At 49.4% G+C, this 15,818-nt stretch overlaps 4 protein-coding genes across 4 annotated transcripts; 3 read left to right on the plus strand and 1 right to left on the minus strand.

The window, feature by feature from the left end:
- Window positions 1–2,891: 2,891 nt before the first annotated feature.
- On the plus strand, window positions 2,892–4,379 carry EPUS_08081 (uncharacterized protein; the record flags this gene model as incomplete). Its single annotated transcript, XM_007807256.1, has 4 exons — window positions 2,892–3,496; window positions 3,553–3,594; window positions 3,686–3,731; window positions 3,792–4,379. The coding sequence occupies 4 exons, from the start codon at window positions 2,892–2,894 to the stop codon at window positions 4,377–4,379; spliced, it is 1,281 nt and encodes a 426-aa protein (XP_007805447.1).
- A 1,234-nt stretch (window positions 4,380–5,613) lies between these two features.
- On the plus strand, window positions 5,614–6,776 carry EPUS_08082 (uncharacterized protein; the record flags this gene model as incomplete). The annotated part of the gene is made up of 4 exons (XM_007807257.1): window positions 5,614–5,945; window positions 6,000–6,106; window positions 6,153–6,253; window positions 6,321–6,776. 4 exons carry the CDS (start codon window positions 5,614–5,616, stop codon window positions 6,774–6,776), a joined length of 996 nt encoding a protein of 331 aa, XP_007805448.1.
- Window positions 6,777–8,136: 1,360 nt separating this feature from the next.
- On the minus strand, window positions 8,137–11,985 carry EPUS_08083 (uncharacterized protein; the record flags this gene model as incomplete). Its single annotated transcript, XM_007807258.1, has 1 exon — window positions 8,137–11,985. One exon carries the CDS (start codon window positions 11,983–11,985, stop codon window positions 8,137–8,139), a length of 3,849 nt encoding a protein of 1,282 aa, XP_007805449.1.
- A 380-nt stretch (window positions 11,986–12,365) lies between these two features.
- Window positions 12,366–13,148, plus strand: EPUS_08084 (uncharacterized protein; the record flags this gene model as incomplete). Its single annotated transcript, XM_007807259.1, has 1 exon — window positions 12,366–13,148. One exon carries the CDS (start codon window positions 12,366–12,368, stop codon window positions 13,146–13,148), a length of 783 nt encoding a protein of 260 aa, XP_007805450.1.
- Window positions 13,149–15,818: the final 2,670 nt, after the last annotated feature.

A 15,818-nucleotide genomic window follows, 5' to 3' on the forward strand; every position in this document is an offset into this window, starting at 1 on the left:
CGGTTGAATGGAAAGTCGTGAATAGAATGTCATTTTGGGATTAAAGTGTTGTCAAGATTGCTGAGGAACACCATCAGAAGGGCGCAGTAGCTTATTGGCAATAAAATTAGCAAGAGATGTTCATGATCCAGCCAGGCATCGACGAGCCTAGATATAGAATCAAAGCTTACCCTGCTGATGCCGCCAAAATCTCATGCCTTCTCGCTCTTGTGAAGAGTGAAATTGCTGCCGAGAACAGAAGTGTAAAGACGACTATCAAAAGGATGGTGATAGGGCTGGTAGCAATGGTACCCGCCACGGCAAGTCGATATAATAGCCAGACAGGCACAGCCAGCAGAACAAGGATGACCAGGGTGATTAGCATCGTTACAAGGATGGATACTCGCTGTCGAGTGAAATAATGAATATACGGGTCATCGGTTTTTCCTTTGGTCTCCTGGTTCTATGTTAGATGAATTTCTCGGGACTGCCTTAGCATTTGAGACTGTCAAACCTTAGAACAAAAGATGTACTAGCAGACTGGATTAGCTCGTACCAAACTTCAGACATTTACTGCGCACCTCTATCGGCCAAAGCCATCGCAACTTGAGTAAGATTCTTTCAATAGTATTATCAAGCCAAGCGTGTTCACGACCAGGCCTCAAGGTTATTAGGTCGTCCTTTTCGTAGATGAATTGACTCTCTTCTTCAAACAACTGGCCACCTTCACCTTCAAGGAAGTTTCGAACACTTCTGTAATCTCGTGACGCCGGCCTGCCCATAGCTAAGAGGCGGTTTGCGCTGAATACTAGGTTACCTGTGTGGGCCTGTTCAGTGTAGAACTAATCGAGTGACAGAGGTGCTTGGAACTTACTATATTCAAGGGCTTTCTTCTCCATTCTTTGCAACAGTTTCTGACGGGGCTCCGGTCGATTGTGGGCAGGCCTAGCATTATCAATGGTTCTTGACATCAAGCATCGTCTGCGGCCATTAGAAGCGTCATCTTGATCTATTTCTCGGAGCACATTTTCTAGCCCCGCCAATTCATCCTGTTTATTCAGAAGAAGGCGCGAAAAGACACAGCCGAACCGTCGATAGACCATGAACGACTCGTCACTGTCCAAGTAGCACGACAGCCTGGGGAACCCCTTCGGTGAATCCTCGACTTGAAACGTTAGGCAGGCTCTGCTAGGTATCATTTGTAAATGCGGAGTACTCACGCTTCCGAACAATTGTTTGGCCCATGCTACTTGGGAGGTCTGAGCTGACGCTTTCATCTGCCGGACTCCAGCAGAACAAGGACTTGACGAGCCGTTGAAGAGATCCAAGAACGTGCCAGACTATCTGCAATGAGCTTTTGTTGTCCGAGTGGCATTATCGACAGACACACACTTACCGGAGCTAGAATCTGAAGGCTCGTGGGACTGAGTTCCAACTGTGTTAGTGTGTGAAACTTGATCAGTGGCCTTCTCGAGATCCATTTCTCAGAAGAAAACCAGGGGGGAAAAGTCTATGGTGAAAAGTTTCAAACCACGGCTGGCGGAAGGAGGCGGTCTGCCTTCTAATATAAGTAAAATGCGGATATTCTCGATCCGGAAGGCTTATTTGACATAACTGTGTCAAACATTGTCATGTAATACTGGCCAGAGCGGCAGAGCCTCACTGACACAAAGAGGCAAATGTATTGCAATCCAATCATGTTTGTTTGAGTAACCAGATTCGATTTCCTATTCGCGGGCACTAAGAACTAATTCGTATGTTTGTCTCCGAGTGTGATCCATCGATTTTGCGACCATCTTGAGTTTCCAGCTGATATCTCCAGCTATTCCGATTTGTATCAAGAGTGTGTCTTACGACTTTGACGGGCCCATTCCAAACGCCGCCGATTTTATAAAACACGTTGTCATGCTCCTCGAATTTGGGTTCACGCTGTATCATCACCTTTAGCACTTATGCGCCTTTTCAGGTTCCACCCGACGTACGCGCTGGACTGGCTTGGGGGCCGTGTCAGCACGACTGTCCGGCTGCCGAGGCTGACCTTCACCCTGACTCTATGATTCCTTATTAGCATGAGTCCCTCCATACAATATAATGCATACGAAAGCTTTCCATAAGTGTGGGGCAAGGTTGTTACGTGTACTAACAGGATTTTCACCCTCAGGCATCAAGAAAATGATGTTCATGCGCTATTTGACAGTGACTAGGTTCGTGTCGGGCACTCTCTAGTGTTCGGTCCTTGGAAGCTGAAGATAAATTGAGTAGGTTGCCTGAGGCCTCAAGCGCCGCTTTATCTTCCTGTTAGGCTCTGCAGCTTCCTCGCTCAGATTGGTGGGCAGCCATGAGGCTGGACAAGGCTGCAAGAGCCTCCAGCCCCTCCACACCCCGCAAGCTTCAACACCACCTTTGATTCTAATTGATCAGCCTTCCGATCATCGAAAAGTGCTTTATCTAGCTCTCTGCAGGGTCGCGAAGAGGTCGAGCCTGAGGCCAAGACCGCGGTATTGTCACGCAGACATGGGCCAAAGTGTCTTGAATCTGCCTCGCGGGACGTTTGTCCCCGGTTGTGAAAACAACAGCGTTATGCAGCCCAACGATTAGTTCAAGAAGGCTGCCTTGCGACAGAGCAATGGAGGCTTATTAGCTGCCTGAGGATATGTCGACATAATAAATCAGGAATAGAATTTCTTCGGGGGCCAGGTTGAATTTGTCTTTGTATTCGTGGCTGCAAGCTATGTCTTGAGGTCTATCTGTCTGTTTACCTGTTCTTTGCCGCTCAGTGTCTACCGCTACACAACTACCTACTTCGTCACAACAGAGATCTTACCTCAGGGACTGAAACATCTGCTTGTTACTTAGTCTCTTCGATCGAGCTTATGGCTTACCACGCAAATTCTTCCCAGATGGTTGAAAAAATGGTAGAACTCACTCAGACCCCATTGTTCCCAGAAAGCTCCAACAAAGCTTGTTCAATTCCGCAGACGGCAAAACACGTCCAATATACCAAGAAGGAAGAACGTGATGCTTCAGAGCTGCAGATAACATGGAACAGCGTCATGGATAAAGGAAATTACCGCAGGAAATCGTTGTATACTCACGTTGCCGTTCTCGTTCTCTATTGGGAGGATGGCGACCTCGATGTACATGACGAAGTCAAGGAACTCGTTGACATATTCCAAAAACTCTTCAATTACTCTGTCGACCACGGACCACTGAAAGGGCCCTATGCTAACACTCACATCAATTTCCTTGTTGCAGAATTCGTTCACAAGCATAACGGGCGGGGAAAGCTGATGATCGTTTATTACGCCGGCCATGGACGTCCCGGAGAATCTCATGGGAGCCTTGAATTATTTGGGTCTGCAAAGCATTATTTTAGCCACGGGGATGAGCGGCTACTGATTCACTCTAGGAAAACCACAACACGTCCGTCAAATGACGAGGTCAATAAGCTGATTTGGAACAACACTGAAAATTTCTTAAAGGACGCCTGTGCGGACGTCCTGCAAATCTTCGATTGGTACGACGGATTGAGCTGCAAGTCAGTGATAAATGAGTTGACTAATATCATGCTAGTTGTCATGCCGGAGACCTCATGTTCAAGCGGGGCTCTAGCAGGTAAGCAAGACGACTTCCCTCTCTTTTACTTCTTCCTCCTCTTCTTCCATTCGAGATTCGTTGATCCGTTCATCGCTGATCTTGAGCATAGAGCATTCGAGTATCTCGCTGCAACAAGGGCTGGAGAGCTCACCAATGTTCCAGGGAAAAAGTCCTTCACTTCGGCGTTATGCTAAGCGCTGAAAAAACTGCTCAAGGAGAAGAAGCGATTCACAACAGTGGACCTGGGGCGAGAGATCAAAGATCACCAGCACTTTCCCGAAGAACAAGAACCAGTGCTAACTGATCGCGATGACAATTCTGATGTTGGCCGCATCGAGCTTTACGCTCTTTCGGAGCAGGATGCTACCGGGAGCACTGGCGCCGAAGACTCGCAATTCAGCGCTTATGATGGTCGCGTCCTGACCCTACATTTCGACTTCGGTTCTCAACCCTTGAAGCAAAACATCCAAAAATTAGGCGAGCGTCTTAACCGCGGAAGGCTCGATCAACTCGGCATCGAGAGGATTCGCTGGGGAGGCATGAAAGAAACCGGGTTCCGGCGGTCTGTTGAGGCTTTCCGCAATCTCCGCCCGAGAGATTTGACAACAGCTGAGCTCCACGACATAGCTCTAACTCCTATATCTCGTGCAAGTCCTTTTTCGCGTGAGGAAACGACTAGGTGTGGGGAACCCGCGCTTGGATCACGGTCAACCGAATCTCCGGGTACAGATAGCCCGCGCTTAACTGCGAAACGGAAGCCGAAGGATTCCACGGGACGCGAGAAAAAGAGACGGAAAGGTTGAATAGGAAAATGTCAGTAGGCCGCATTCGGTATAAATGATCGTTGGGCTCACCGAAGCGCGAAGTAATCGGCCTCTGGTTCAATTTGATAGATCTTTCCTTTCTTCCCGATCTCCCTATCTCTAGACCTTGTCTGGCTAACGTGTCAAAAATGAAGAGAGTTCTGTCAGGCTCACTGGAGATGACAGCTCTATGCTCGCCGATAACTTATCGGCAATAGACTAGTTAGTTCAGATAGTGTAGCGCTAGTAGTTGGTCAAATGGCGGTAAGCCACCAGCTACAATCAGTCAGACTTACACAACACTTCTTCTCATTTCGCTATTAAGTCACTGGCTTAATAAGTTCCTGTTAGAAGTTGTTGCAAATAGCATACGGAGATACCCCTTGAATTGATTGACTTACTCCTATCAAGACGAGCATTTGCTCACACTAATAGCTATAGAAGCGCATTACTACAACAGCTCAGAAACAGCATTTGGCGTTCAATTCGTATAGCAATGCTCACTGCCATAAATAACAGGGCGTAACAGTTACAAGAGCGTTTCGTGCGTTTCGCATGCGGGGACCGCTGTATCATCCTACTAATACGTAACAGATACGTATCGTATGCGCAGGGATTCTGACAGTTCCCTCCCAAAAACAGTGGGTATCTTTTCAACAACGCTCATTATCCTCAACCTCGCTCCAAATTAGCTTTAAAATGACCAAAAAAAAGGCGTAAAATGCCACGCCGAAATTGTCGAGAGCGTCATCCCTCGATATTATTGGGTCCTTCGTCGCCGCGAAGCTCACGAGCTTTCATTGACACTCCATGCCAAGTACGTCTGATTCGCGATGGACCGTAGCGGAGAAACTGCCCTGAAAAGAGCTGAAAAGAGCTGTGAAGTCACACGATGTTGTTGAAGCGGCCAGCTATCGAATCATCCAGTCGAGATCCCCGCGCCGCAGCGAGCGTTTACATGGTCCTGGCTGAAAGCGCGTTTTTGCCCCTTATCACTGCGCCGTCGTTGAAGCAGTTGAGGTGTGTGTGACAATCTGCAGGAGGTCTGGATAGACGTACAAATTAGCTGTACGGTACAGCGAAATTGGAAGCGAAACTGCAAGATAAATTTACCAATCCAACGCAGGCGAAACGCAGGGGCTTGGCGTAGAAATTCCAACCAATGAGCGCTCATACAGTTCGACAAAATTCCAGATCCGCGCGTTTCATTACTTTCCACTCCGAGGAATACATGATGGCTTCGATCGCATTCCCTACGCTGGCGAAGAAGGCGACCCTAGCAGATGGCACGACGTACGGTTACGTCACGGTCGCCCCTGCTTCTGCGTCCAAGCCGACGTTTCTTTTGTTGCATGGCTACCCATCATCGAGCTACGATTGGCGACACCAGATCGAGGCCCTCCCAAAGTCTGGCTACGGCGTCCTTGCGCCGGATCTACTAGGCTATGGCGATACCGATAAGCCGGGCGATGTCGGATGTTACCGCATGAAGACAATGGCCGGGCACATGATCGAGCTGCTTGATATCGAGAAAGTGCAGAGCTGCATTGCTGTGGGTCATGACTGGTAGGCATGATCCCCCTGTGCAAGGTGAGGGACCTACTCATGAAGATCCTCAAGGGGCGTGGGTTTGCTTTCCCGCCTCCCAACATATCATACGGATCGCTTTTTGGGCATCGTGCCCATCTCAGTGTCTTACTTGGAACCTGGATTTGTGTTGGACGCTGGTACGCTTTATGTTCCAACTGTATTACATAACGTTGACAGTCCTAGATGCATTCAACGACATGACAGAAAATGCGTTTGGATATGCGGCCTATGGATATTGGAAGTGGCACAACACCGAGGAGGCGGTCAAGGACTGCGATGAGAATGTAAGTCTTGACTTTGAAATCCCGCAAGCTCATAACTACGGGAAAGAAGCCGCTGACTTTTGCCGAGCCCGCATCTGTATTCTCTTTGTTCTACCCCACCGACCCAGAGCTATTCAAAACAGATTTGGGCCCTGTCGGAAAGGCGGCCGCCTTTGTGACCAGTGGCCAAACCACAGCGTCTCCATCGTGGTACTCCACGGATGAACAGGCCGTCCGCAGCAAGATTTTCGACAAGGGCGGCTACCGAGGCCCCTTGAACTGGTACAAAGCAGCCACGCGAGGAGTCAACTCCGCCGACGAAGCTGAAGTCCCACCGGAAAAGAAGCTTTGTCTGCTACCGACTTTGCTCATCATCTCTGAGCTTGACTATGTCGCACGCGCAGACATGCAAATCCCAAGGACCAAGGAATGGTGCCCCAACCTCAGGGTCAAGACACTAGACTGTGGACACTGGATCCAGTTGGAGAGGCCAGCGGTCGTTAACGCCCTTCTGGAGGAGTTTGCGGCTGAAGTCTGCAAGTGAGGCTGAAATGCTTCGTGTTTCTCTGGATAGGCAGTAGCAGTATCCGGTTCCCATAAGTAGGATTGGGATGTGTGTTGTAACGCACTACGGAGCTTAACAGTGCTTTGTTTCGTTTATATATGATCACTAAAACAAGGGGGAATGGTAACGCCTAGGATGTAGGGCGTTAAACACAAACTATTTGGTCGATGTATGCACGCTGCCACACCTACTCAGCTCATCCATACGCGACTCTACCTGTACCCGTCGGCAGCGAGGGGCACGTGCTAAAGACCAGACACGCATTTCCGATTACAATGTTCAAGGCTCGTGATGCGCCGTCGCAAGGGGTTGTTCCGCTGGGGAGCGCTATCAGCTCAAAGCCTCAATTGGGTGTGTGTGTGTGTGTAACTGCTAGAAATCCAAAAACCCAAAGTTCGAAAGCCTTGACGTTGTATCGAGAATTGCAGACGCTGCGCTCTCAGAGACAGAAACAGCTCTTGAGGGTCATATATAGATCTGTATTAGAGGACTAATGTAGTAAAATAAGACTAGCCCCCCTCTGATCCTTTACGTAGTACATCTAGATTTCAACATATGAGATTCTTCTGAAGAAAGTAGAATTTTTCATGTAAAGAATCAACTGTGTTAATCAAGATTTATATCAACTATTCATATACATTAAGAGAATTACAATTCTACTTTATCATATAGTACATCTAATCTCAATACTTAGAAAGCTTACAAGAGCTGATTTACAGTTCAAGGAGTGCGACGCCAGCAACTCCGCATAACTACCAAGGTTTCCGCCAGAGTTTTTGCACTGCACATTCTGTTGTCGGCTCTGAGGCGGGTTCGGAGACAACGAAATAAGGGAAACAAGAGATATTCGAGGATGAGGCTGCGAAGCTGTGGTATCAATGAACTTAAAAACCCCACCCGTGGATCAGCATCCCGTTGGTTGGGCAAGTTAATGGTCATGTCACTTATTGGACGGCAGGCTCGTCAATGTAGCCTTACCTGCCCTCGAATTCAGCCTCCCCGGACGATATCAGATATCCAACTTCGGTAAGGTTAGTCACGCCTCTATTTCTTTCATTGAATGTCTCTTTGCCGCTGTTTCCTTTGATACAGACTGCCCTAAAGTCGTTTTCAGGCCTTATGGATCCTGCATCTTCTCCGTCATGATTGTGGAGTATAAAAGGAGGGAACAGAATTTCGGTGGGCATATATTTTGAGGGCGGACGGGAACAAGGTTCAGATGCTGGATCCTCTATACAAGGCTCGGCAGCATGCGTGGTAAGGTCTGAGGAAGGAGTCAAAAACAACAACCTCAGATCGATGGGAGTTCGGCAGCGGTACGTTTGGCTCTCAACAACGCTCAGTCCCCGTAGTGGATCCAGCTTGCCCAGCTAGCACATGAGTACGGATTTTTCTCCCTTAACCTCCCAAGAGCACTATGCAGCGCCCTCGCAAACAAGTCTCCGTCGAGCTCTTTGACGTCTCCGCTATCTAACCGCCTTGCAATATACGCATAAAACTCCCCAGACACGAGGGCTGCATCTCCATCGAACGCCTGCCACAGTGTCCCAACCACTGAAGGGAACCCTGCCAGTTGGAACGCCTTCGTCACATGTACCACTTCGTCCGCCGTAGACAGGTCCTCAAAGCTAGCGGAATTGCAAGCAGAAAGGAACGCAAGTCGTGAGAACGATGACGAGAGATCGCGGATCGCGGCCACGGTGAGGGGTCTTTGGGCGTCGAAGCGGATCACGAGACGCGATCTCAGCGGGTCTGCCGGATCGACAACGCCGTGGCAGCTGAAATGGGCGATACGGCATCCACCAATGAGCGACTCAACGGAGCCCATGTCCGGATTCGTGAGGTACGTCGTGCTGAACGATCTGGGGAGATTATTTTGAATGGCTAGAGACTCGGCTTGGGTGTCGAGATCCCCATATCGGGCACCAGCGTCGGCTTCTGTGTTGGGCATGGCAACAACCAGGATCTGGGACTGGGTCGGCCGGAGATACGGGTCCTTGCGCTTTGCCATGATGGTGTACCGAACAGACGAGAGATAAGAAGACACGGCATATTGGGCAAGATGCGGCTTTCCGGGTCGAGTAAAGATCCCGGCGGCGTGGACGGGCAGGTGAGAGAAAATTCCGCAACAGACCCATTGGATGCGAGGGAGCTTGTCAATGGATTCGTTGGGGACGAGGCCAAGAGCCTTCACAATGGGGTGTGCAACCGTATCCCACAGCCACTTCAGGCACTGACGAAGCTCTCGGTTGGCATCTCCGATACGGCTTTGATCTTGCACGGACTGGCTCAGCGCCAGTCGCGTTGCTCGTGACTTGTTCACCGCGTCTTCGTAGCTGCATTGATTCAAGGCGATTGCACGGGTCTTGAATGGTGTCACGATAACCGCATGAGCCCCAATAGTGGTTGCCACTAACATGACGATCGGTCCGGCTTGGCTTTGCTGGATGATATGTTCTTTGCCAAAGGGCGCGATGTGTCTTTCACACGTGATCAAATCCTGTACCGCCTTGAGCATTTCCCTAGAATTGCGCTCGAAAGCTTCGAGGTGGCGAAATTCGCTGCGCCTGTATTCGTGGTTCCTCTCCCGACCAGGGTTCTTTAGGTCTGCGACTAGCTCCTGCACCTGTCTTTCCAGGTGTGGGGCGTACTTGATACGCTGTGATCGGGTTGGCAGAGAGCTAAGGCTGTTGAGGACCTCTCGGCCTCTCTCAAGGACAAGGATGGCCGACCAAATGTCCTGATTCTGCGCAAGCATACTAGACGCGACCATGACGGCGAGCATGGAGAGGCGTCTGAACGCAGCCTGGTATTCTTTCGACCGCATTGTGTGCAAATCCAGAGCGTCCAGGGTTCCGAAGCAATGGCGCCAGATGGCCTGAAGCCCTTTCCACTGTTGATTCTGAAACATCCGCTCACCAAGTGACAACATGCGCGTCACTATCTCGGCGGTGTTCAAATCCGCCGATAAAATGCTTTTTAACTCTGTCACAGTCTCTTCCTGAACATCCCACAGCTTTGTCTCCCGGACAAGGGTCTCTATTTCAGATATTCCACTGTCCAGAAACGGTCTCGCAGACCCTTGGACACACAAGCCAGGTTTGTCGATCGCCAGTCTGAGATCCGACGAGTAAGATCCTCTTGCGTACGCAATAGGGGAGAGATCGTGATAAAGAGGCTCACTGCCTAGCACCAGTGCCGGCATCTGAGGGCGTCGAATAGCATCTGCAGGTGGATGTTCCGATCGTCCCCTATCCAAACTGACAATACCTCTAAGGATATTCAAATCAGACTCTCCAAGATACTTGTAACTTGAAGACGAGGATCCAGAGACCTTGAAAAACCATCTCCTTAGCAGATTGCACATCCGTTCCCTGCCTTCTCCTTTCAGAGAACACATTAATTTTAGCTGGAGCAGATCCCGGTAGGTCTGCAAGGCATGAACTCGCTTTGGGTGCATTGGTGGAAGAAGTTTTAGCAGCATCTCAATGGCGTGGACGGCCGCATCCCGATCAGAACGATGACCATCACGCAGGTAACGAGCGGCTAGTATCTCAGCTGCAATGCCAATGCTCACAACAGTCATGCGCTCAGCTGCCCTTGGGGCCCTGTGGATGTTCGAGTAATTATGCGCTCCCAGGTTGACGGCTCGAGTCGCAGATGTGATGGCCGTGTCTAAGTCTGAGGGTTTCCGGTACGGAGATAAGTATCGAGTGTAGTAAGCCAGAGTGTGGTTGTCAACGCCTGAACTCAGCAGGGGGTCTTTATCATACAACACAGTGACTGCTTTCTCTGCACAACGAATCGAAAGGTCAAGACAATCCTGGGTGTCACCATTCATACAACGTCTTCGCCAGATCGTTCTGTATAGAATGGACATGAACCGAAGGCAGATTGCTTCTTGACAAGGCACCCATCGAGTTGGGTTTTCAACGACACCTTCGTAATATTTTAATGAGCGATTGAGAAGATCTCGAGCCTCGTCTAAATAGTCTTTCTGATCGTAATATGATGAAACATCCACAAGTCTCATGGCGCATCTGGTCCAGTTGAAGTCTACACTATCTAGACCGCAGGGGAACCTCGCCAGCGACACTCTCACAGCGGCAAGGGCCTGCCAAAGATCCATGAAGCTGCCAGCCCAGTCGTATCTAGTCCGAGAAACATCTCCAAACTGCCTCATCGTCGTTTCTTGTACGTTCCGAGGTGCGTCTGGTAAGAGGCCTTTGTAAGCTAAGGTGGCTGCCTTGACAGCTGCGTCGAGATCCGAGAATACCTCTTGGTTCGTAAACCATGTATCGTAGATGCTCGAAGCTTCCAAAAGATGATTGTGCATCGTGGCGTAGCGCTCAAGGATCTCCCCCGTCCTTGCCTGACTCCAAAAAATGCGTCCAACGACTTCCCTGCTCCTTTCAATTGCCTCCTCAAATATCGTTTCATTTTGGCCAGCTGATCTCCACATTGTCCATAGTAGATTTGCCAGCGTGACCTTGCACATTACAGTGGCTTTAGGTGATTGCACAAACTGACCGCTGCGACGGAGCGCTTGCACTGTTACGTCCAAGTCTTTAGGTTCTTTGGTTCTCTGCATTCTTCTCTCGAGGTTTTGCCAGTATATCATGAATGTCTCTGAAATCATTTCCTGGACAGTCTTGCTAGGTTCGATATACTGTGCTATATTCAGGACATGTTCCGCAACCTTAACGACATAGTCCTCGGCCTTTCCTTCTCCACTCTGGCGCATATCCTCCCAAATACCGATATGGCCAACTAATATCACAATGAGTTGTTCTAGATGAGATAGCTCAATTTCCGGCGGGAGGTTTTGCGAGGGTAACCCGATTGTACTTTTGATCCATGCAGTAGATGTCAATACGAGCTGTGATCGTTTATCTTGCTGAGACTCCGACAAAGCTGGCGGTTCAGAAGCTCCTGCTATTTGTATGGTCGACTCCAACAAAGTCATGATGGGTGATGTATACCGCTGCAGGGGGTCCTGCCCAATAAGCCAGGCAAGACATGTCGGCATCAATGAGAGGAGATCTACAAAGCCTTTCTGCAGCGGCGAGGTCGCTGAACCCGCAGGACGTTGGTTAGCTTGTGCTAGTTGTTGTTGTACCATCCTTGACAGAGATTGCACTAGATGCTGGGCTCTTGCACTCTGTTCTTGATTCAATGGGAGAGACATCCTCGTAGACCGAATAACCTATTGTTCTCTGAATGGACATCGACCTATTCGCGAATATAGACGATCGGCACGCAGACTAGCTTGTAGAAATTCAAATTCTCCCAGCTCTCAGCATTAGAAGCGAAACGGATCTTGGCGCACGAAGAGGTTGAAGGCTGAGTCCTCCAGAGGAGATTAGGTCTCGAAAGTGCATCTTGGCATATAGTTCTATTCCACTGCAGCGGGCTATAATTTTGTCGAGACATGAGATTGAGACACTGCTTCGTTCGAGCATGCCTTTGACCTGTTAGAATCAATCACGAAAGCCTAGCCTCCCACCACCTCTGGCTAGGTCGACTCTGGTCAGGGCAGCCGTTGCAGCTCAGTTTCCAAGGATCACGATGGGGAAGACCAAGGGTATTCGAATGCGCCATCCACTGGCCTACGATCAGGTCAAGCTATGCGATCTCACACTCGACATCGAAAATCCATGGAATGATTGCAGAGCGTTTCCCGAAAAGCTGGACGAAAAAGATATCTTCCCCGTCGACGAGCTGAACCTCGAAGCTATTCAGTCCCAAGTCAGGGAGGCAAATGCCCAGGCCCAGTTGGCCGCCTTTCTCGGCGCACAGGCCAACTTTGCGTCCAAGACCACTCAGCGAGAGTCGGTTGGTAGGGCACGCTGCTATCGTATTCGTAACTCTGGAGATAAGTTCAAACAGGCGTGCAAAGATCCCCAGGTCAGGGAGTGGCTCACTGAATACCACATCAAGAGCGGCTTGCCCGTGTACATGATTGTCGGACTGTACACTTACGAGAAGGCGCAGGTGGGAGAGGCCGCAACCATGACAGCCGGACTGTCTGGTAAAGGAGGCTCTGGAGCCATCAGGGGCGAAGGTCAGATTAAAAGTGAGGGGCATCATGCCACACTATTCACAACGGCGAGTGAGAGCATTTTCGCCATGGAGTACCGAAAGCTGAAGAAACAGTGGCTCTCCAAAAATATTGATAAAGCCGTGCTGGAGCAAGGCAACTGTTGGGAAGTATTCTGGGGCATGCGGAGCAAGTTGGACAAAGAAAGCCTGGATGACCAGCGACTTGTGGAGGTGGAGTTGACCGATGAAGATGCAGAAGATGTAGACGACCCGGAAACCTTGTTTGATGCAGATAGTTACGACGACTGAAACACAGTGAAGGTTTCTCCCAGGTGAGGATTGTGTCGGATACTGAGAAATCTCACGAGCATGGAGGATATATAATCATCATTCTGATGTATTTGATTCGCAAGGGTTATGTAATACTCCATCCTTGACCAATATGCAAACTGAACTTAGGTTTCACTTTGGATATGTACTTATTAAAAGTAGTATTATCTCGTGTTAGCCAGTTGACCACCGCCAGTCATGCCAACTGGCTACATCCTGCACGACACCAAACCCCCCATCCGGTTCAACGTAAGCTCACACAAGCACTAATAAGGCACCAGCAAGAGCAGCGACAGAGACATTGCAGAGCCGACCAATTGCGCTTAATTGAAACTATACCCACGCACCAAACCTACACCTGCACCAGGTGGGCACGTGGTGGTCGAAGAGCGATGGTAGGCCTCCTCTGTGGCAAGATTAGTACCATGGCACGAAGATAGGAACAGTGGAATGGTGGTGATGGAAAAACGACAGAGCCAAAGCTGCCACTGCGGCAGAAGAAGAAGCTCGATGACGAGAAAATAGAGGCGAGCTGGACAGACAATTTTATATACTTTCCTACCTTTTCTTGTTCTTGAGGGCCCTTATGTCAAACTACTCACTTAGACAAGCTATCACTGTGAGCCGTGGTCACATGCTGCAGCAAGGTAGATGGGTTATGGCACCAAACGCCGCGTGAAGGAGAGATCATATACTTCTTGAATGCGCCATTTTGGGGGGCGGACCAGAATTTGCTTACCCGTTTTACCGCCACCCATGTTGAGGTGAAAGCTGCCTTGTTCTTCAAGGCAGTGCTCTGCAGCGCCTCCACATCACCCCCAAAGCAATGATTGCTGGGGACGTGGCTGCTGACACGCCGCCCTTGGTGCCTCTGATACCGTTCCAACTCCAAAGCAGAGCTAGTCAAGCAGTCTTCCACTGCATAAACTCGTATCTGTACCGAACACCTAGCTCCGGGACCTATGCCTTTCCACAAATTCACAATGATGTTCAAACATGATGTGGCCGCATCTAGGCGGAATTGATTTTTAGCATCACTTTACCCAGCAAATCGCCCACTGACTCCTTCTATTTTGGGAGCAGATGCCTCAGGATGTCTGCTCTATCCTTTATTGGATTCTTACCGTCGTCTTCCTCGCCGGCCTTGTCGATACTAATGAGGAAAGCCCAATATGTAGTGATCGTATCTTCACTTTGTCTCGTAACAGGTGGGGAGTAATCCGTTGATACGGCCATTATATTGGTTATGCAAGTGCTGGCCACGTTCACGCCGTATCGCTCTCGCTGGACACGAACAGGCGGTTCCATGAAAGAGAAGGAACGGCCGAAAAGACTTGCCGGTAAGTTACAGACCGATGAGAGTCAACGCACCAACGTGATAGCGTCTGCAAGCTAATGCGTATCCAAATCCAAATCAAGGTCCCGTTTTCCTTCAGAAAGTTACAGAAGGAGGTCGACTACCGCGTCAATGCCAGTCACTAACGTTAGACCATTTCTAGGGCAGACAACTCATCTAAAGATCTGTGATGAGCAGGGCCGCTTGCACGGACGAGCTGTCTGCATAATGTTAGGGCACACAGAGGGGTGACTGCTTGGAGTCAATCGCTAGTCTGTTGAAGACAGACTTTGAGCAAAACAGACGAGGGTGGCCACAGATTGAGCGTGGACAGGAGATCAAACCCTGGTCTTTATATACGATGTTTGTCTTTCTCATCATCATCGGATGGGCGATTTTCATGATGCAGTTTGTCGCAGGATTCATCCATTCCTAAATACACCAATCTCAATGAATGGGCCAGACGGCAGATCTGAGATACTTTCCTGCATGGTGCGTACGCAAAGACGGCCTGCCAAACGGAGAGCATCAATATCGAATTGCGCATAACGGAGATCTTTGCTATCTGGACATGCAATGGTGACGGCATTGAGCCGTATATAACTAGCCGCTACCATGTGTTATTGCGCCTTTTTTGAGAGATCAACTTTCTCTCTACACACTCTCAGGGACCTGGTCACACCTGTGAACAGTCTCACCAAGGTTTTCCCGGGCTCAAAAGCACGGGATCGCTGTCAAAACTGCTTTAGATTCCTTGCCGATACTGCCCAGTTGTTGACATTTCGTTACCTGCTGATTGATCTCAAGGTTTCTCCTCCAGTCTTTGTGATTTGTTTCACTGTGCACTGTTAAGCTCTGTATATGCTATTGTTGGGTGAATGCTTGGTTGATTCACCTATACCTTTGTCTTCGAGTTGTTGAATTGGTTCATCTAAAGCTTATCCTCGAGTCTTTATGATTTATTTCATTGTACATTGTTAAGCTCTGTTCATTCTTTTGTTGGAGAGTGCTTGGCATAATTGATCGAGGCTTATTCCGAGTCTAATATACCTAATTTCATTACTGTGCATTGCGAAAGTGTTGCAATTCCTTGGCGCTACCCTCGAACTGCTGGCGCCGCGGGGCAGAATTGCGGTGTGGGCAGAGGATGGCCATTTACCACCTAATTATCGTAGTAGAATGCCCAAAATTGCCCAGATAGTAAAATTGACTCTCTTGTGACCTTGCTGCCGAAATTTCGAGATAGAAAACCATGGTGTTGAATCGCGAGAAGCGTTCAAACGCAGGGAGAGCCCCACGGCGCCTTGATGACG

Source organism: Endocarpon pusillum (genome assembly GCF_000464535.1).
Source record: "Endocarpon pusillum Z07020 unplaced genomic scaffold scaffold6762, whole genome shotgun sequence".
Classification (NCBI taxonomy): domain Eukaryota; kingdom Fungi; phylum Ascomycota; class Eurotiomycetes; order Verrucariales; family Verrucariaceae; genus Endocarpon; species Endocarpon pusillum.